Source organism: Temnothorax nylanderi, unplaced genomic scaffold (genome assembly GCF_030848795.1).
Source record: "Temnothorax nylanderi isolate EJ_2023f unplaced genomic scaffold, tnyl_v1.0 TNYL_tig0533_pilon, whole genome shotgun sequence".
In the NCBI taxonomy this organism is placed as follows: Eukaryota; Metazoa; Arthropoda; class Insecta; order Hymenoptera; family Formicidae; genus Temnothorax; species Temnothorax nylanderi.
The window spans coordinates 1-21,259 of NW_027249595.1; the positions used below are offsets into that span (position 1 = coordinate 1).

At 49.8% G+C, this 21,259-nt stretch overlaps 5 protein-coding genes across 5 annotated transcripts; 2 read left to right on the forward strand and 3 right to left on the reverse strand.

The window, feature by feature from the left end:
* Positions 1 to 2,947: 2,947 nt before the first annotated feature.
* Positions 2,948 to 3,865, reverse strand: LOC139783707 (stromelysin-1-like). The gene has a single exon (XM_071722850.1). The coding sequence runs from the start codon at positions 3,863 to 3,865 to the stop codon at positions 2,948 to 2,950; it is 918 nt and encodes a 305-aa protein (XP_071578951.1).
* Positions 3,866 to 7,204: 3,339 nt separating this feature from the next.
* On the reverse strand, positions 7,205 to 7,819 carry LOC139783708 (uncharacterized). The gene has a single exon (XM_071722851.1). It carries the CDS (start codon positions 7,817 to 7,819, stop codon positions 7,205 to 7,207), a length of 615 nt encoding a protein of 204 aa, XP_071578952.1.
* Positions 7,820 to 7,847: 28 nt separating this feature from the next.
* Positions 7,848 to 8,471, reverse strand: LOC139783710 (uncharacterized). The gene has a single exon (XM_071722852.1). It carries the CDS (start codon positions 8,469 to 8,471, stop codon positions 7,848 to 7,850), a length of 624 nt encoding a protein of 207 aa, XP_071578953.1.
* Positions 8,472 to 12,117: 3,646 nt separating this feature from the next.
* On the forward strand, positions 12,118 to 13,383 carry LOC139783711 (uncharacterized). Its single transcript, XM_071722853.1, has one exon. It carries the CDS (start codon positions 12,118 to 12,120, stop codon positions 13,381 to 13,383), a length of 1,266 nt encoding a protein of 421 aa, XP_071578954.1.
* A 3,295-nt stretch (positions 13,384 to 16,678) lies between these two features.
* Positions 16,679 to 18,316, forward strand: LOC139783712 (stromelysin-1-like). Its single transcript, XM_071722854.1, has one exon. It carries the CDS (start codon positions 16,679 to 16,681, stop codon positions 18,314 to 18,316), a length of 1,638 nt encoding a protein of 545 aa, XP_071578955.1.
* Positions 18,317 to 21,259: the final 2,943 nt, after the last annotated feature.

A 21,259-nucleotide genomic window follows, 5' to 3' on the forward strand; every position in this document is an offset into this window, starting at 1 on the left:
AAAATAGTAAAAAAAAAAAAACTCTTCAAGTCCTTTTCCCGGCCTCTAAAGGTTAAGGACTGCCTGAGATATTTTAAATTTGTAATGATATTTTTAATATAAAATATGAAATATCTCGTAAAGTATTAACTTTTCGATGACTTTATATTTTTATACGCAGAATAAGAAAAGGAATTAATTTTGTAAAAAAATTATTTGATTGTATTTTGTAGAAATATTAATTTTGCAATATTGCAAAATGTAAAAATTAATAATTTGCAAAATGTAAAAAATAAGTAGACCCATAACAGTAGCCTCGGCTGCCGGGTGCAACCGAGGGAAGCGGGGGGGGACGCGCGCACGCGGGGGGAACGCCATAAGAGATGGGCGAGGGGGACGAGGGGAGGGCATGGGGTGGGGATGGGCGAGGGGGGGGGTGAAGGGCGGACAGGTGCAAGGGGAAACAGGGGGGATGAGGGGGACAGGTGTGAGGGAAAATTTCCCCTGTAACCGGACAAACATTCCCCTGTAACTGGACAAAGGTGTATCGCTGTCCAATCAGATCGCGGTACGAAGACTCGAGGCTGTCCAATCAGATGCGAGTATTTGTGGGAACACCTGTCCCTAGGCGGGTGATGGGGAAGTTCGCACCGCAGTGTTGCCACCTTGCGGTAACCTGAAAGACGTAAATTCCCTAGGCGGGTGATGGGGAATTTCGCACCGCAGGGTTGCCACCGGGGGTGGGGGGGATCGTCGTTCCCAGACGCTCCGAGAGGGCGCTCGGATCGGCGTTATCGACCGCGTTATCGGCGCGAGCGGAAAATCCGCCCCGATTTGCGCGTCATCGCGAATAATTTTTTTCATCGCGCGCGTTCGAACGCGTCCAAACTCGTTCCAACTTGTTCAAGGTCGCTCTTCTCGACGTCCCCGCGCGGTGGGATTGATGACGCGCGCGAAAACACGTTCGAACGTGTTCAAGGCCGTTCTTTTTCGCGGGTCCCGATAACCGTTCTTCGTTCTTGTTCGTCTCGGTGCGAAAGTTGTTTCGATCCTTCCCTACGCATCGTAGATGACGCAATCGCGACGATCGTGGAGTAAGCGGAGTCGGGGGACTTAGAGAGCGCGGGATCGTATCGAGATAGGTACGGAAAAGAAAGAGAGAGAACACATATATGAGATATCCGCGTACGAGCGGTAGTTTTTATTTTTGAAAAATAAAATATGTATTTACATACGTCGATACTCGTTTACATTGTTTCTGTGTGTATAAATATATATATATATAAATTTGTAAACGTGTGTCGTGACGTTCAGGATTTGAAACAAAGCGCGGTAATCTCACAGTCGACGATCTTGTTAGGATCGAAAACTCGCTTTTCAGTATCGCAGTCTTGGCCGAAGTTCCCGTCTTAATCGCGTTGGCGGCTATCTCCTGATAGCGCGAATACTTCGCGTCGACTTCCTCGGTGACCGCGCTCAGCGCTGAGACGATGCGATCGACGCAAAATTGTAAATCGTACAGCGAGAGCAGGGTGGCGAGCGACATTGCCAGACAAGCCGCGTTGGGTAGTTCCATACGCAAGATCGACAGGTTGTTGATCAATCCGAATCGCAGCGTCAGGTCTCCGATCGATATCGGCGAGGGGGGGCGGGTTCCATCGACGAGGTTGGATCGCAGACACGCCAATATGTCGTGTTTGCGCTCGAGTAGTCCTTTCCACATATCGAGCGTCAGAGAGATCTCCTTGCCTTGCTTATTTCCCAGGGCGATATCCACGTACGAAGGTGCGGGTATACCGTACCACGGTGACTTAACCGTGACACCGATGGCTAAGTATTTGTAGCCAGTCGTCGTCAGCGGATAACGGGTCGCCAGGATGCGCACCGCAGGCGCGACGACGGGGGTGGCGAACGTCGTTGGGGGGGTGAGAGCTGGAACGCGACTCCCGATGATGATGATGATGCTGATAATGATCGTCCGTCGATTCGATCCTTCGTCTTTTTCCGTTGTCGTTCACCTCCGAATCCGTCTCGCGAGGGGAAAGATCCCTCAGCGCGGGTCGATCGGCCAACGTCGAGAACATTTCGCACGCGCGTTGCAGTATCGTTCGTTTCTGATTTCTGTTTCGACGCGTCGTATTCAGCTGACGATGCGATACTGATGCTTTGCGGGAACTCATCGGTATAAGTAGAAAAGTTCTCACTTATATCGCGCGATGTGCGGTGTGGTGTGGGGATTTGCGCAGTCCTCTACTTCCTTCGGCGGATACGGCGATCGTAAAGCTGAACGCCGCCGCCGTCGTCGTCGTCGTCGTCGTCGTCCGAATCGCTCGCCGGTGACGTTAAATCGCCGACGCGTACGATTTGATCGAGAAGATCGCGCAACTGCTGCAACAGTTTGGTCTTAGGGCAGACGATATTCAGCATCCGTAGATCGAATTTACCGGCGGCCGTGACGGTTTCGTAAATTCGTTGAATCTGTAGAACTGCGTCCGAGTGGTGAAGTACAGATTGCCGTCGACGTATCGGAAGATCGACGTCACGCCGGTCGGTATTCCGGGAAACGTCGCCTCGAGAGGCGTAAGTCTGACGACTTTCTTCGTACATTCGTCTATCTCGCCCACCGAGTTACCGTTGTACATCACGAAGGAACGGCCTCTATGGGTGTTTACCGCTCCGTTGAGTTTCGCATCTGCGGGAAATCCGAGTTCTCGCAAGGTCTTCGGCCAATTTGGCCTCAGAGAAAATTCCGGATATTGAACCATGTATACCAAATTATCTACGAACACCATGAGATCACCGGACGGAGATTGATAGGCAGCAGCTATGCGCGTGTAATTGTCGTGAAGAAAGCTCATGTGATTCGACAGGGCTAACGGTCCATTGTACGTCCTACCGTCCAGATCGATCGACCAAACGTAACGCCGGTACGAGATGTACATTCGATTTTCCAAAATCAATATCGCGTTTACGCGACTAGGGCGCACAGGTCCGGCGATGGTTGCGGCGGCCGTGACCGCGGTGGCGGTGGTGGCGGCGGCGGCGGCGGCGGCGTCTGTGAGGGCGCGTTCGTGCGTTTTTCACCGTACAAACGTTGAATGTCGAGAATGTCGAATCTGTCGAGCCTAACCGGATACTGCTTGTCGGGCGAGTACGCGAACATCACCGAGGTCTTGCGCTCATTGTGCGGCAATCCGAGAGAGTGACCGATCTCGTGCGTCAGCGTGAAATGCAGGGAAAACGTATTCGGGGGATTTTTACAGACGTGAATATGCCACGGTTCGTCACCGTCGACGTGCACCTCGGAGACGAATCCCGCTTCGTTCGTCGGGAGATACGCGTGGGCCAGCACGTTACCGGGACCGTCGAATTTGGCCGACCAATTTGGGCCGTTTACGTTGATATTCGTGTTACCGTGACGTCGGGTTCGCCAAGATATTATAATGTCAGGATTCGTTTCGGAGCGTTCGAACGTCAACGCCGAATGTTGCGACCACAGATCGAACGCGGCCCGCGCGGTATTCAGCTCCTCTTTGGCGGCTACGTAAAAATCCCACGTCAGGTGAGTCCTCGGCCATTTCGATAGACTCGCCGCCGTTCCGTGCTTCAGGATATCCTGGAAACCACATCGCGGTTTACGCATAAATTGCAGCGTTTCGTCGTCGAGCGTTCCATCGCCGGGCAGACCGTAGTATCGTTGAAATTCCTCGATGGCGTTACGAAGAACGTCGTTTCGTCTCTGAGCCGGAAACGCGTCCACATCTTCGGTCAGATTTCCGTATTTCCGCAGGTAATCGATCGTATGTGCGTAATTCTCATCCGTGGGATTGACGCACCTCGCGGCGATAAAACACGCGGTTAACGCGATTACGCGCGAGAGCCACATCGTCGAGGGCGAGAGAGAGCGAGAGAAACGGCGGAACTGCGATAACGGCGTTTCGCGATATGAGCGCGATCGCGACGCGCGGTTCACGCGGTGACGCTCGTTGCCGATAGCGCGGACACATTGCACTTAGACCGTCGTGAGACAGGTTAGTTTTACCCTACTGATGACCAGTCATTGCGATAGTAATCCTGCTCAGTACGAGAGAAACCGCAGGTTCGGACATTTGGTTCACGCACTCGGTCGAGCGGCCGGTGGTGCGAAGCTACCAACCGTGGGATTATGCCTGAACGCCTCTAAGGCCGTATCCTCTCTAGTCAAAGGTGGCAATGATATCTCTAGGAGTCTCGTGAGTCGAAAGGCTCAAAACAATGTGACACACTACTAGGCGGCCGGTCCTCGCGGTCCGGTCGTCGCACGAGCCCGGTTTGCCGTACGGCGCCTCTGCCCGTCGTCGGGATCTCACCGCTTACGACGGCACGGCGTCTAACGGTCGAACATGAGTTTCGCGAGTTCGATGTCGAGACTCGGAATCGTCGCGACGCATCGCACACGTTCGCGGCATGCTGCCGAAAATAAACTCGGGACAAGAAATCGACGGCGTCCCGTCGATTCCGGGACAAGCATGGGTGTTCCGTCTAATTTCGTTTTAAACGGTTTGCCGGCAGATTCGCGCGGTGGCTCCGAAAAATCGCGAAAAGGTGCGCGAACATCATAATCCTGATCAACGTGCTAAAAGAAGCGAGAGCGAAAGGGAAGGTCGTGACGCAAGTCTCGCCTTCCCAGGACAAGCATTGCGACGAACAAACGACGAAGCACAAACAGACGTCATGGTTTATGATTGCACATCCCTTCTTTGATTCCGCATCCTTCTTCGATTGCACATCCTCGATATATATAAGGACTCGAGGCTAGACTCGGGTGTAGTTCGTTCACAGTTTTTCGAGCTAGTGACGTGAATTATTCCTAAGAACACGTAATGGACAAAATATCCAAACTGAAAGGAGTGTGCGATTTGGCGCAAATCCAGGCAACGTCCGTAGGGCTACGGACGACTTACACGAGGCGGTGCTGCAGCTGCAGCATCGCCTCAGAAATATCGTCGATGGAGCGCCGCCCTGTCTGCAAGTCACGATCCGCGTCGACGAGGACGCACAAATGTTCGATCGAATGTAAGTTTGCAAATGTAAAATTATATTGTTATATATTCATTTATATATTTATTTATTTATTTATTTATAAATTCACTTATATATTCAGTTATATATTATTTATAAATTCACTTATATATTCATTTATATATTTAGTAATAATATGTATTTTTGCGAAGAGGACTCATCGGAGCGGTGGTTAAAAAAATCCAGGAACCACATGCGTTTGTACGCTGCGAGGATTCGCAGCATGTATCGGGACGCCGCGCAACTCGATTCATCGGCGAAGCGTCCCGATACATGCTGCGACGGTAACGATGACAACGACGACGAAGACAACAACGACGACGACGAGGAGGAGGATGAGAGCGGTCGCGGCAATATTGATATCAACTTGATTGACGTCGACTTCGAAGACGACGTCGTCGAGGGCTGGCCCTCCCTTTCTAACAAGAATAATATGTAAAAAAATAAAAATAGTAAATAAGTAGTATATAATATAACATAATATAATATAATATAACATAATATAATATAACATAATATAATATAACATAATATAATATAATATAATATAACATAATATAATATAACATAATATAATATAACATAATATAATATAATATAATATAATATATAATATAATATAATATAATATAATATAATATAATATAATATAATATAATATAATATAATATAATATAATATAATATAATATAATATAATATAATATAATATAATATAATATAATATAATATAATATAATATAATATAAAGGGGTTAGCTCTCTTTATAATAAATTGGATAAAATTATATTGTTATGTATATAATTATATCAAACAATAAAGATTTTAATGTCATTTATATTATTATAGATAGAAAAAGATTATGTTACAACACTATATGTCAAATATCCTTTCTTTGGTTTCTTTTACTCCTATTTTATATATATGTAATTCTTTTTAATTCGGTTGAATAGAGCAAACTTTATACGCAATCAAAGATTCATATACGAATTTACGAAAACAAAACTTCCTCTATGAGGAAGCAATAAGTATAAAGTAGTAAATAAGTAGTATATAATATACAAGAATAAATATAATATTGGATAAATATAATATTAAATAACTATTATATAAAGATAAATACGCGTGAACCTCAACGAGATTAGACGCTCCCGCCGCCGATATCGCGCTTCCGCTCGACGCTCCCGACTCCGCTCATTGACAGTTTCGCGCGCTCGGCGTTATCGTTGCCGTTCTTCTTCGGAGTTCGACGCTCTCGTTCGCTTACGCATCACGCTCGTCGCTCGCGCGCTCGACGCTATCGCGCTCGGCGTTATCGAGTACGATTATGCATACGGTGTAGGTATGCGAATAATGAATAGCTTTCCTCGTTGATTTTGCATCAGTTTTTTATTAAATAAAATATAGATAGATAGATAGATCTTTTTGTTATTGATTAAAATATATACATATATAGATGGATGGATGGATACACATTTATATTTGATCCGTGGAGTCAATGCTGGAGAGACACTCGCGTCGCTCGTTCCACCAGTCGCGCAACTTCATCACGTTCTTCATCGCGCAGCACCGTTGATGGCGTCCGCAGCGAAACGTGCGATCGGCGCGAAGAAACTCCAGCCGATCGATGTCGTCGTACTCGGCGTCGATGGTCTCGATCGTCGCGTCGACGTCGCCGAGAATCTCCTCCAGCCACCTCTTCTTCTCGAGGCCTTTCACGTATATTCGCGCGCCGGGCGTCTCTTCTCCCTCGCCCAGGTCATCGCACACCGCGCGTCGAATAATCGACCTGGCTAAGCGATAGTCCACGTCCCCATCTTTCCAACGGAGGCCGTGATGGTTCGCCATCAGCCAGTTGGCCCTTGCTTTTTCGGCGTTCGTGAGCAGGTCCCACTTCATCGGCGCGCGAAACACGTGATGCGCGAGTTCGCGCGTCTTGCTTCGGAGCACGGCCACCTCCTTCGCGACGAATCTGTCGCTCACCACGAATCCCTGCAGGTCGACGAAGATCGTCGTTGCCGCTGCGGCCATCGAGTCGGTGCGCGTCGAACAATTCACGCTCAAACTGCTCGTTTTTAACGGGATCTGAGGAACGATCGAAGGATCCCCGTCTTTATATATATCTCCCGTTTCCGGGGTGTGGTATCCTACAATCGCCATTTCCGCTAGATGATTTTGCGCACCACATTGGTCAGCGGACCGTACTCGATGACGCGATCGTGAACGATGAGACAAAAGGCGGTGGTCTTCGGCGGAACGTTTTCCTTGCATTCGAATTCGATGCGCACGTCCACGGTGGCGCTCTTCACCGCTTCGTTCTGGCGGGAACAATCGATCACCACGAGCGGCGCTACTAGCGCGAAGTCGCGCGGGGAGAAGAGCGCGTCGTCGCGACTGTCCCCGTAGTACGCTCCTCGAAATTTCGCGTACATCTCGTACAGCACGGCGAACTTGTCGCTTTCGAAATCCGCGTTCACGTCGTCGTAGGGATAGAATTCCGAGTTGAGATACAATTTCACGTTGGCGAGCGCGCAATGATCGAACCTTGAGGAGTCCTCCGTGAATTCGTTTCGCCGTCCGGTCTGCAGCGCGAATATGACGTATCGCGGCTTCTCCAACTGCGGCGCGGCTTTCACGGCCCACGAATGCTTGGTCGTGCTCTGCAGCAGAGGAAATTCGTACAGGTCCCAAGAGCGAAAGCCAACGCTCAGAAATCGTCCGCTCTCCAACGTTCGCAAAAGCGACAATTTAGTCACGTCGTTTAACGCCACGTGCGGCATACGCCATTGCACCTTCAGTAGCGTAATTTTAGGATCCTTGGCGGGATCTCTCGGCACGGTTTTTTTTCGGATCTACGACGCAGTTGACGTCGTTCCGAGCGCGTATCAGGATAAGTTCGTGTCGCGCGTTTATCACCACGCGTCTGTAGTCCTCGCAGAAACCCAAAAGAATATTCAAAGGTACGCAAAAGTTGAATTGATGAGACGCGTCGTTCAGATTCGATTCGTTCGTCGGATAACTCCAGCCGGCGTTCTGCAGTCTCCTGGCTCGCTCGGCGGTCAGCGACGCGTAGTTCTTTATCGTGCTGGTTATGCCGACGTTTCTACACCGGTCGATATTCACGCCGTCGAGTTCGTATCGAATCTCGTCGAACATAAACGCCACGCAGTTGTTGACCAATTTCGCGTATTGCCTTTGAGCATCCGTCGCTTCCGACGTCGTCGCGCCCGCGCCGTCGTCATAGAGTCGTCCCTCGACGTACAGAAAACTGTCGCACGGCAGCGTATACAGATCCTGTTGCTGTATGGGTATTCGTATCTCGTCGTTGTGTCCGAACGTCGTGTTCACGTACCGGTTATACGTGTGAGTCTCGATTCCGACGATGCGCTCGTCGAAGATCGGCTCACCGCCGATACTCAGGATGTCGGCCATGGTCTTTCCTTTCGAAGTAGAAACGACGCGTTTCTCACGGCGAGACCCAGCGATCGTAGGAACCTGACGTTGGCGTTGCTGAGAACGGCTCTCTTTCCTCTTCGACAACCACCGCCACCACTTCTTCTCTTCCTTACGCTTTCGATTACGTCGTAGAACGAGCTAGCTCGCTCGTTCGTTCAATCCGCGCTCGATCCGTTCAGAACGAGCATCCCTCTCGCTCTCTCTCTCTTTTCAGGTCGCGGAGATACGCGCACACACACACACACACTAACTGCGGCGACGACGTACGTGCAGTCTAATCGTTATCTCCTCGCCGCGAAAGTCGATCAATCGATCGTTCTGATCCACGATTTGCACCGTGATATCGGTGACGTTTCGCGCGACGATCGGGAGGTAAATGATCTGCGTCGGAGTCTCCGACAGTTTATATCCCGGTGAAACTTTCGGCGCGAATTCGTGTATCGCGTGCACCGAGCGTCTGTTGCTGTACGCTCCCGTGGTGATGCTGCATTCGATGCGAATTATGTTCACGCTCATGACGTCAACGGGTCCGTCGGAAACGTACCATTTGTTCGGTTTTAGGATACGATCGCGCGAGAAACCCAAAAGAGAACCGATGTTGTTCGGTTTTGTAAAATTCACTCTGTAGGCGCACTTTATCTCGCTCCTCATGGTATTCTCGTTGGCGCGAAGAGCGAGTATCGTTCTATCGCCGCCGTCATCGTCGTCGTTCTTGCCGTCGTTGTCCCCGTATATGCCATAACCGTCGTCGTCGTCGTCGTCTTCGTCCTCGTATATGCGATAAGCGTCGTCGTTATCGTCGTCGTCGTTCTTCTCCGTTCGTTTATTTTCTTTTACCCGTTCAGCGCCATCGGCCTGCAGTTTTTCTCTCTTCTCTTTCTCTTTCTCTCTCTCGCGGGCGCGACGTTCGCGATGAAGAAGAGCGGCGCGCAGATATCTGCTCACGGCTCGCAGTTCGTACGACCCTTCCGGAACGACGATCTTCCGGTCGTCCTCGCCGAAGTAGAATCGATTGTTCGCCGGCGTAACGTTCGGTATCGAATTGTACGTCTCAAAAGTCGCCAAACCCAGCTTGTACTCGCCGTCGCTCAGATCCAAAGCGGGAAAGTGACTCGCCGTGAGAACGCTGCTGGTTCCGGTTAACGTGAGCGTCAGCGACATCGCGGGAGAACGTCGATCGTTCGCCACCGCTCCCCCAATCAATCTCGCGAAGAAATCGCAGGCACAGCTGTCCGCAGATTCTCTGCTCGAACGTCTGGAACGCGCGACGATTGTACGTCACGATCGCGCTCTCGCCGCCACCGCCGAGATATCGCGCGAGATCCCTCGGCGGACGGAGATTTCCGAACGCGTCGAAGTAGATCGCCGCGTTCCCTTTCTTCGCGTAAGCGACCCAATGCGTGCCCGGACCCGCCGCGTCGTCGAGATTCACGATGCCGCACTCCGCGTGTCGCACCTTCGTCGGCAGAGCGTCGCGCATTAACACCCCACGGAAGAACGGTATGCGTAGGCGACGCGCCGATCGATCGAGCTGCTCGTTCGTCGTGACGCCGTACGGCGGCAGATCCGACGTCGCCGCTAACGTCGCCTTCTTCCGCGAAATTTTTTTTTTCGGCGATTCTCCTCGCGCCACCTCCGCGCTTCTTATACGGCGTGAGGTACAACCCGCGACCCTCCATCGCGCGATTGTGTCGCTGCAGTTCCTCGAGTTCCCGTCGCGCCGCTTTGCCGGCGCTCACCGCCTTGGCCACGCCAGCCGCGCCACCGATCAAGGAACCGAGCGCACCCAACATCGGTAGAAAAGGCAAGAAGCCGCCGCGTTTCGCCGTTGGAAGTATCCTCCGCCTCTTCCTCCTCGTCTTCGCGTTTCTCCCCGTTCCTTTCCTCTTTCTTCCTTTTTTCCTTTCCATACCCATGCCCAGTTTCGTCTTCGCTTTCATAGCCGCCCATACGGCCGCCGCGGCGAGTCTCTCACTGACCGCCGAGTCCTTCGCGGTGACACGCTCGCGCGCCCTCTCGGCGAGCAGTCGATCGGCGACGTGTCGTTCGGCGAGCTCGCCGCTTCGCGAATACGCTATGTCGTGCTCGCGACACGCAGCGTCCAACGGATAGATGCCTTTGTCGCCGCGCGCTAGTCTCTTCGCTAGACGCGTACCGGGTCCGCAAAACTGATAGCCGGGTATATGTAGCTCGAAGGGAAGAGCGTTTATTGCGCGATCGAGTAGACCGGCGCCGCGCATTCGGTCGCGGTTGCGGGAGGGTTTTTTCTTCTTCTCAATTCGAACGGAAACGTTTCGACGACTCACCGTTCAGAGCGAGCGCGCGGTTGCACTCGTAGCAGTCCTTGACGAGCGGCGGTAGACCGTCTATGTGCGTTCGCTGCCACGGACGATTGTAATGTTCCATACACGAGCGATATCTCTGCACCTCGGGATCCGCTTTTATATGTTCGGGCAAACGGTCCCACAGCAGTTGCACGTATTTCTCAAATTTACGCAACAGAACGATCTTCGGAACGAATTCCAGCTCCTCGGCCGTTAGATCGAGAATATCGCGCCTGTCCGTCAGTAGGATGGGAAACATCTCGATCACCGACGCGCGCGCGAACGATTCGTTGCTTTTGAGATCGAATTTCTACGGATACAACGACGCGCTCGCGCTACTTATACTTATACTTATATCTGCGCGCCGCTCTTCTTCATCGCGAACGTCGCGCCCGCGAGAGAGAGAAAGAGAAAGAGAAGAGAGAAAAACTGCAGGCCGATGGCGCTGAACGGGTGAAAGAAAATAAACGAACGGAGAAGAACGACGACGACGCTTATCGCATATACGAGGACGAAGACGACGACGACGACGACGGTTATGGCATATACGGGGACAACGACGGCAAGAACGACGACGATGACGGCGGCGATAGAACGATACTCGCTCTTCGCGCCAACGAGAATACCATGAAGAGCGAGATAAAGTGCGCCTACAGAGTGAATTTTACAAAACCGAACAACATCGGTTCTCTTTTGGGTTTCTCGCGCGATCGTATCCTAAAACCGAACAAATGGTACGTTTCCGACGGACCCGTTGACGTCATGAGCGTGAACATAATTCGCATCGAATGCAGCATCACCACGGGAGCGTACAGCAACGGACGCTCGGTGCACGCGATACACGAATTCGCGCCGAAAGTTCCACCGGGATATAAACTGTCGGAGACTCCGACGCAGATCATTTACCTCCCGATCGTCGCGCGAATCGTCACCGATATCACGGTGCGAATCGTGGATCAGAACGATCGATTGATCGACTTTCGCGGCGAGGAGATAACGATTAGACTGCACGTACGTCGTCGCCGCAGTTAGTGTGTGTGTGTGTGCGCGTATCTCCGCGACCTGAAGAGAGAGAAAGCGAGAGGGATGCTCGTTCTGAACGGATCGAGCGCGGATTGTACGAACGAGCGAGCTAGCCCGTTCTACGACGTAATCGAAAGCGTAAGGAAGAGAAGAAGTGGTGGCGGTGGTGGTCGAAGAGGAAAGAGAGCCGTTCTCAGCAACGCCAACGTCAGGTTCCTACGATCGCTGGGTCTCGCCGTGAGAAACGCGTCGTTTCTACTTCGAAAGGAAAGACCATGGCCGACATCCTGAGTATCGGCGGTGAGCCGATCTTCGACGAGCGCATCGTCGGAATCGAGACTCACACGTATAACCCGTACGTGAACACGACGTTCGGACACAACGACGAGATACGAATACCCATACAGCAACAGGATCTGTATACGCTGCCGTGCGACAGTTTTCTGTACGTCGAGGGACGACTCTATGACGACGGCGCGGGCGCGACGACGTCGGAAGCGACGGATGCTCAAAGGCAATACGCGAAATTGGTCAACAACTGCGTGGCGTTTATGTTCGACGAGATTCGATACGAACTCGACGGCGTGAAGATCGACCGGTGTAGAAACGTCGGCATAACCAGCACGATAAAGAACTACGCGTCGCTGACCGCCGAGCGAGCCAGGAGACTGCAGAACGCCGGCTGGAGTTATCCGACGAACGAATCGAATCTGAACGACGCGTCTCATCAATTCAACTTTTGCGTACCTTTGAATATTCTTTTGGGTTTCTGCGAGGACTACAGACGCGTGGTGATAAACGCGCGACACGAACTTATCCTGATACGCGCTCGGAACGACGTCAACTGCGTCGTAGATCCGAAAAAAACCGTGCCGAGATATCCCGCCAAGGATCCTAAAATTACGCTACTGAAGGTGCAATGGCGTATGCCGCACGTGGCGTTAAACGACGTGACTAAATTGTCGCTTTTGCGAACGTTGGAGAGCGGACGATTTCTGAGCGTGGGCTTTCGCTCTTGGTACCTGTACGAATTTCCTCTGCTGCAGAGCACGACCAAGCATTCGTGGGCCGTGAAAGCCGCGCCGCAGTTGGAGAAGACGCGATACGTCATATTCGCGCTGCAGACCGGACGGCGAAACGAATTCACGGAGGACTCCTCGAGGTTCGATCATTGCGCGCTCGCCAACGTGAAATTGTATCTCAACTCGGAATTCTATCCCTACGACGACGTGAACGCGGATTTCGAAAGCGACAAGTTCGCCGTGCTGTACGAGATGTACGCGAAATTTCGAGGAGCGTACTACGGGGACAGTCGCGACGACGCGCTCTTCTCCCCGCGCGACTTCGCGCAAGTAGCGCCGCTCGTGGTGATCGATTGTTCCCGCCAGAACGAAGCGGTGAAGAGCGCCACCGTGGACGTGCGCATCGAATTCGAATGCAAGGAAAACGTTCCGCCGAAGACCACCGCCTTTTGTCTCATCGTTCACGATCGCGTCATCGAGTACGGTCCGCTGACCAATGTGGTGCGCAAAATCATCTAGCGGAAATGGCGATTGTAGGATACCACACCCCGGAAACGGGAGATATATATAAAGACGGGGATCCTTCGATCGTTCCTCAGATCCCGTTAAAAACGAGCAGTTTGAGCGTGAATTGTTCGACGCGCACCGACTCGATGGCCGCAGCGGCAACGACGATCTTCGTCGACCTGCAGGGATTCGTGGTGAGCGACAGATTCGTCGCGAAGGAGGTGGCCGTGCTCCGAAACGAAACGCGCGAACTCGCGCATCACGTGTTTCGCGCGCCGATGAAGTGGGACCTGCTCACGAACGCCGAAAAAGCAAGGGCCAACTGGCTGATGGCGAACCATCACGGCCTCCGTTGGAAAGACGGGGACGTGGACTATCGCTTAGCCAGGTCGATTATTCGACGCGCGGTGTGCGACGACCTGGGCGAGGGAGAAGAGACGCCCGGAGCGCGAATATACGTGAAAGGCCTCGAGAAGAAGAGGTGGCTGGAGGAGATTCTCGGCGACGTCGACGCGACGATCGAGACCATCGACGCCGAGTACGACGACATCGATCGGCTGGAGTTTCTTCGCGCCGATCGCACGTTTCGCTGCGGACGCCATCAACGGTGCTGCGCGATGGAGAACGTGATGAAGTTGCGCGACTGGTGGAACGAGCGACGCGATTGTCTCTCCAGCATCGACTCCACGGATCAAATATAAATGTGTATCCATCCATCCATCTATATATGTATATATTTTAATCAATAACAAAAAGATCTATCTATCTATATTTTATTTAATAAAAAACTGATGCAAAATCAACGAGGAAAGCTATTCATTATTCGCATACCTACACCGTATGTATAATCGTACTCGATAACGCCGAGCGCGATAGCGTCGAGCGCGCGAGCGACGAGCGTGATGCGTAAGCGAACGAGAGCGTCGAACTCCGAAGAAGAACGGCAACGATAACGCCGTGCGCGCGAAACTGTCAATGAGCGGAGTCGGGAGCGTCGAGCGGAAGCGCGATATCGGCGGCGGGAGCGTCTAATCTCGTTGCTGTTCACGCGTATTTATCTTTATATAATAGTTATTTAATATTATATTTATCCAATATTATATTTATTCTTGTATATTATATACTACTTATTTACTATTTTATACTTATTGCTTTTTCATAGAGGAAGTTTTGTTTTCGTAAATTCGTATATGAATCTTTGATTGCGTATAAAGTTTGCTCTATTCAACCGAATTAAAAAGAATTATATATATATAAAATAGGAGTAGAAGAAACCAAAGAAAGGATATTTGACATATAGTGTTGTAACATAATCTTTTTCTATCTATAATAATATAAATGACATTAAAATCTTTATTGTTTGATATAATTATATACATAACAATATAATTTTATCCAATTTATTATGAAGAGAGCTAACCCCTTTATATTATATTATATTATATTATATTATATTATATTATATTATATTATATTATGTTATATTATATTATGTTATATTATATTATATTATATTATGTTATATTATATTATGTTATATTATATTATGTTATATTATATTATGTTATATTATATTATATTATATTATGTTATATTATATTATATTATGTTATATTATATTATATTATGTTATATTATATTATATTATGTTATATTATATATTACTTATTTACTATTTTTATTTTTTTACATATTATTTCTTGTTAGAAAGGGAGGGCCAGCCCTCGACGACGTCGTCCTCGAAGTCGACGTCAATCAAGTTGATATCAATATTGCCGCGACCGCTCTCATCCTCCTCGTCGTCGTCGTCGTTGTTGTCTTCGTCGTCGTTGTCATCGTTACCGTCGCAGCATGTATCGGGACGCTTCGCCGATAAATCGAGTCGCGCGGCGTCCCGATACATGCTGCGAATCCTCGCAGCGTACAAACGCATGTGGTTCCTGGATTTTTTTAACACCGCTCCGATGAGTCCTTTTCGCAAAAAATACATATTATTACTAAATATATAAATGAATATATAAGTGAATTTATAAATAAATATATAACTGAATATATAAGTGAATTTATAAATAAATAAATAAATAAATATATAAATGAATATATAACAATATAATTTTACATTTGCAAACTTACATGCAATCGAACATCCGTGCGTCCTCGTCGACGCGGATCGTGACTTGCAGACAGGGCGGCGCTCCATCGACGATATTTCTGAGGCGATGCTGCAGCTGCAGCACCGCCTCGTGTAAGTCGTCCGTAGCCCTAGCTACGGACGTTGCCTGGATTTGCGCCAAATCGCACACTCCTTTCAGTTTGGATATTTTGTCCATTACGTGTTCTTAGGAATAATTCACGTCACTAGCTCGAAAAACTGTGAACGAACTACACCCGAGTCTAGCCTCGAGTCCTTATATATATCGAGGATGTGCAATCGAAGAAGGATGCGGAATCAAAGAAGGGATGTGCAATCATAAACCATGACGTCTGTTTGTGCTTCGTCGTTTGTTCGTCGCAATGCTTGTCCTGGGAAGGCGAGACTTGCGTCACGACCTTCCCTTTCGCTCTCGCTTCTTTTAGCACGTTGATCAGGATTATGATGTTCGCGCACCTTTTCGCGATTTTTCGGAGCCACCGCGCGAATCTGCCGGCAAACCGTTTAAAAACGAAATTAGACGGAACACCCATGCTTGTCCCGGAATCGACGGGACGCCGTCGATTTCTTGTCCCGAGTTTATTTTCGGCAGCATGCCGCGAACGTGTGCGATGCGTCGCGACGATTCCGAGTCTCGACATCGAACTCGCGAAACTCATGTTCGACCGTTAGACGCCGTGCCGTCGTAAGCGGTGAGATCCCGACGACGGGCAGAGGCGCCGTACGGCAAACCGGGCTCGTGCGACGACCGGACCGCGAGGACCGGCCGCCTAGTAGTGTGTCACATTGTTTTGAGCCTTTCGACTCACGAGACTCCTAGAGATATCATTGCCACCTTTGACTAGAGAGGATACGGCCTTAGAGGCGTTCAGGCATAATCCCACGGATGGTAGCTTCGCACCACCGGCCGCTCGACCGAGTGCGTGAACCAAATGTCCGAACCTGCGGTTTCTCTCGTACTGAGCAGGATTACTATCGCAATGACTGGTCATCAGTAGGGTAAAACTAACCTGTCTCACGACGGTCTAAGTGCAATGTGTCCGCGCTATCGGCAACGAGCGTCACCGCGTGAACCGCGCGTCGCGATCGCGCTCATATCGCGAAACGCCGTTATCGCAGTTCCGCCGTTTCTCTCGCTCTCTCTCGCCCTCGACGATGTGGCTCTCGCGCGTAATCGCGTTAACCGCGTGTTTTATCGCCGCGAGGTGCGTCAATCCCACGGATGAGAATTACTCACATACGATCGATTACCTGCGGAAATACGGAAATCTGACCGAAGATGTGGACGCGTTTCCGGCTCAGAGACGAAACGACGTTCTTCGTAACGCCATCGAGGAATTTCAACGATACTACGGTCTGCCCGGCGATGGAACGCTCGACGACGAAACGCTGCAATTTATGCGTAAACCGCGATGTGGTTTCCAGGATATCCTGAAGCACGGAACGGCGGCGAGTCTATCGAAATGGCCGAGGACTCACCTGACGTGGGATTTTTACGTAGCCGCCAAAGAGGAGCTGAATACCGCGCGGGCCGCGTTCGATCTGTGGTCGCAACATTCGGCGTTGACGTTCGAACGCTCCGAAACGAATCCTGACATTATAATATCTTGGCGAACCCGACGTCACGGTAACACGAATATCAACGTAAACGGCCCAAATTGGTCGGCCAAATTCGACGGTCCCGGTAACGTGCTGGCCCACGCGTATCTCCCGACGAACGAAGCGGGATTCGTCTCCGAGGTGCACGTCGACGGTGACGAACCGTGGCATATTCACGTCTGTAAAAATCCCCCGAATACGTTTTCCCTGCATTTCACGCTGACGCACGAGATCGGTCACTCTCTCGGATTGCCGCACAATGAGCGCAAGACCTCGGTGATGTTCGCGTACTCGCCCGACAAGCAGTATCCGGTTAGGCTCGACAGATTCGACATTCTCGACATTCAACGTTTGTACGGTGAAAAACGCACGAACGCGCCCTCACAGACGCCGCCGCCGCCGCCGCCGCCACCACCGCCACCGCGGTCACGGCCGCCGCAACCATCGCCGGACCTGTGCGCCCTTAGTCGCGTAAACGCGATATTGATTTTGGAAAATCGAATGTACATCTCGTACCGGCGTTACGTTTGGTCGATCGATCTGGACGGTAGGACGTACAATGGACCGTTAGCCCTGTCGAATCACATGAGCTTTCTTCACGACAATTACACGCGCATAGCTGCTGCCTATCAATCTCCGTCCGGTGATCTCATGGTGTTCGTAGATAATTTGGTATACATGGTTCAATATCCGGAATTTTCTCTGAGGCCAAATTGGCCGAAGACCTTGCGAGAACTCGGATTTCCCGCAGATGCGAAACTCAACGGAGCGGTAAACACCCATAGAGGCCGTTCCTTCGTGATGTACAACGGTAACTCGGTGGGCGAGATAGACGAATGTACGAAGAAAGTCGTCAGACTTACGCCTCTCGAGGCGACGTTTCCCGGAATACCGACCGGCGTGACGTCGATCTTCCGATACGTCGACGGCAATCTGTACTTCACCACTCGGACGCAGTTCTACAGATTCAACGAATTTACGAAAACCGTCACGGCCGCCGGTAAATTCGATCTACGGATGCTGAATATCGTCTGCCCTAAGACCAAACTGTTGCAGCAGTTGCGCGATCTTCTCGATCAAATCGTACGCGTCGGCGATTTAACGTCACCGGCGAGCGATTCGGACGACGACGACGACGACGACGACGGCGGCGGCGTTCAGCTTTACGATCGCCGTATCCGCCGAAGGAAGTAGAGGACTGCGCAAATCCCCACACCACACCGCACATCGCGCGATATAAGTGAGAACTTTTCTACTTATACCGATGAGTTCCCGCCAAAGCATCAGTATCGCATCGTCAGCTGAATACGACGCGTCGAAACAGAAATCAGAAACGAACGATACTGCAACGCGCGTGCGAAATGTTCTCGACGTTGGCCGATCGACCCGCGCTGAAGGATCTTTCCCCTCGCGAGACGGATTCGGAGGTGAACGACAACGGAAAAAGACGAAGGATCGAATCGACGGACGATCATTATCAGCATCATCATCATCATCGGGAGTCGCGTTCCAGCTCTCACCCCCCCAACGACGTTCGCCACCCCGTCGTCGCGCCTGCGGTGCGCATCCTGGCGACCCGTTATCCGCTGACGACGACTGGCTACAAATACTTAGCCATCGGTGTCACGGTTAAGTCACCGTGGTACGGTATACCCGCACCTTCGTACGTGGATATCGCCCTGGGAAATAAGCAAGGCAAGGAGATCTCTCTGACGCTCGATATGTGGAAAGGACTACTCGAGCGCAAACACGACATATTGGCGTGTCTGCGATCCAACCTCGTCGATGGAACCCGCCCCCCCTCGCCGATATCGATCGGAGACCTGACGCTGCGATTCGGATTGATCAACAACCTGTCGATCTTGCGTATGGAACTACCCAACGCGGCTTGTCTGGCAATGTCGCTCGCCACCCTGCTCTCGCTGTACGATTTACAATTTTGCGTCGATCGCATCGTCTCAGCGCTGAGCGCGGTCACCGAGGAAGTCGACGCGAAGTATTCGCGCTATCAGGAGATAGCCGCCAACGCGATTAAGACGGGAACTTCGGCCAAGACTGCGATACTGAAAAGCGAGTTTTTCGATCCTAACAAGATCGTCGACTGTGAGATTACCGCGCTTTGTTTCAAATCCTGAACGTCACGACACACGTTTACAAATTTATATATATATATATTTATACACACAGAAACAATGTAAACGAGTATCGACGTATGTAAATACATATTTTATTTTTCAAAAATAAAAAACTACCGCTCGTACGCGGATATCTCATATATGTGTTCTCTCTCTTTCTTTTCCGTACCTATCTCGATACGATCCCGCGCTCTCTAAGTCCCCCGACTCCGCTTACTCCACGATCGTCGCGATTGCGTCATCTACGATGCGTAGGGAAGGATCGAAACAACTTTCGCACCGAGACGAACAAGAACGAAGAACGGTTATCGGGACCGCGAAAAAGAACGGCCTTGAACACGTTCGAACGTGTTTTCGCGCGCTCATCAATCCCACCGCGCGGGGACGTCGAGAAGAGCGACCTTGAACAAGTTGGAACGAGTTTGGACGCGTTCGAACGCGCGCGATGAAAAAAATTATTCGCGATGACGCGCAAATCGGGGCGGATTTCCGCTCGCGGCCGATAACGCGGTCGATAACGCCGATCCGAGCGCCCTCTCGGAGCGTCTGGGAACGACGATCCCCCCCACCCCCGGTGGCAACCCTGCGGCGCGAAATTCCCCATCACCCGCCTAGGGAATTTACGTCTTTCAGGTTACCGCAAGGTGGCAACACTGCGGTGCGAACTTCCCCATCACCCGCCTAGGGACAGGTGTTCCCACAAAATACTCGCATCTGATTGGACAGCCTCGAGTCTTCGTACCGCGATCTGATTGGACAGCGATACACCTTTGTCCAGTTACAGGGGAATGTTTGTCCGGTTACAGGGGAAATTTCCCCTCACACCTGTCCCCCTCATCCCCCCTGTTTCCCCTTGCACCTGTCCGCCCTTCACCCCCCCCCCCTCGCCCATCCCCACCCCATGCCCTCCCCTCGTCCCCCTCGCCCATCTCTTATGGCGTTCCCCCCGCGTGCGCGCGTCCCCCCCCCGCTTCCCCTCGGTTGCACCCGGCAGCCGAGGGTACTGTTATTGGTCTACATATTTTTTACATTTTGCAAATTATTAATTTTTACATTTTGCAATATTGCAAAATTAAATATTTCTACAAAATACAATCAAATAATTTTTTTACAAAAATTAATTCCTTTTCTTATTCTGCGTATAAAAATATAAAGTCATCGAAAAGTTAATACTTTACGAGATATTTCATATTTTATATTAAAAATATCATAACAAAATTTAAAATACTCAGGAAATTCTTAATAAAAGAAAGCTTCATTATAGTATTTTGAAAACGTCTTGACAAAGGCAAGAATATGCAATAAAGAATGGGATATTCTTTTAAGAAAACATGTATCACATTGACCTGGCCTTGAAAAAATCGCTCAAAGTCAATTCCATATTTTTATCATCTATCCCCTTTAATATCCTACAACTTTTATCTAAAATATTTTTCCATATCTAAAGCTGTTCCTGAGGTCCAGGAGGCTGGGTCAGACTTTAGAGATACCCTGTATAATAACTATAACTATAGTTATATTTCAAATATATAATTATGTGTATATTATGTTTTTTTTCTATTTGGAAAGTGCTCTACTGTGTAAAGCAGCGGAAAATTGAAAAGAAGTTGAGCAAGCCATTAAAACTTGGCTGAGACGTGCAAAAGAAAGGGCAGGGATAGAATCAAAATAAAAAAAAAACATATTCTTTAATGTGAACATTTGCATTTGCACATGCAATTTGTGAATTTATTTCATTTTTGCTCATTTTGAATCATTTTTGTTTTTAAACAATGCAAAAGTGTGAATTTGGAGTAAAATTTCTAGAAAATCTGAGAATTTTTTTACAAAATTTGAGTAAATACCCTTATTGAAATTTCAACATTAGTTTTTATAACTATTTTGTACAAATTGCTGTTTTCTTTAATTAATTTGTAATACGCGTGTGCAATACGTTTAACAATACGTGTATGTGTGTGTAGATATATACATATATACATACATATATGTATATATTTTATAT

Bases quoted from the DNA above. Each gene is read 5' to 3' on its own strand.
- LOC139783707 (XM_071722850.1), bottom strand. From the start codon at position 3,865: ATGTGGCTCTCGCGCGTAATCGCGTTAACCGCGTGTTTTATCGCCGCG.
- LOC139783708 (XM_071722851.1), bottom strand. From the start codon at position 7,819: ATGCCGCACGTGGCGTTAAACGACGTGACTAAATTGTCGCTTTTGCGA.
- LOC139783710 (XM_071722852.1), bottom strand. From the start codon at position 8,471: ATGGCCGACATCCTGAGTATCGGCGGTGAGCCGATCTTCGACGAGCGC.
- LOC139783711 (XM_071722853.1), top strand. From the start codon at position 12,118: ATGGCCGACATCCTGAGTATCGGCGGTGAGCCGATCTTCGACGAGCGC.
- LOC139783712 (XM_071722854.1), top strand. From the start codon at position 16,679: ATGTGGCTCTCGCGCGTAATCGCGTTAACCGCGTGTTTTATCGCCGCG.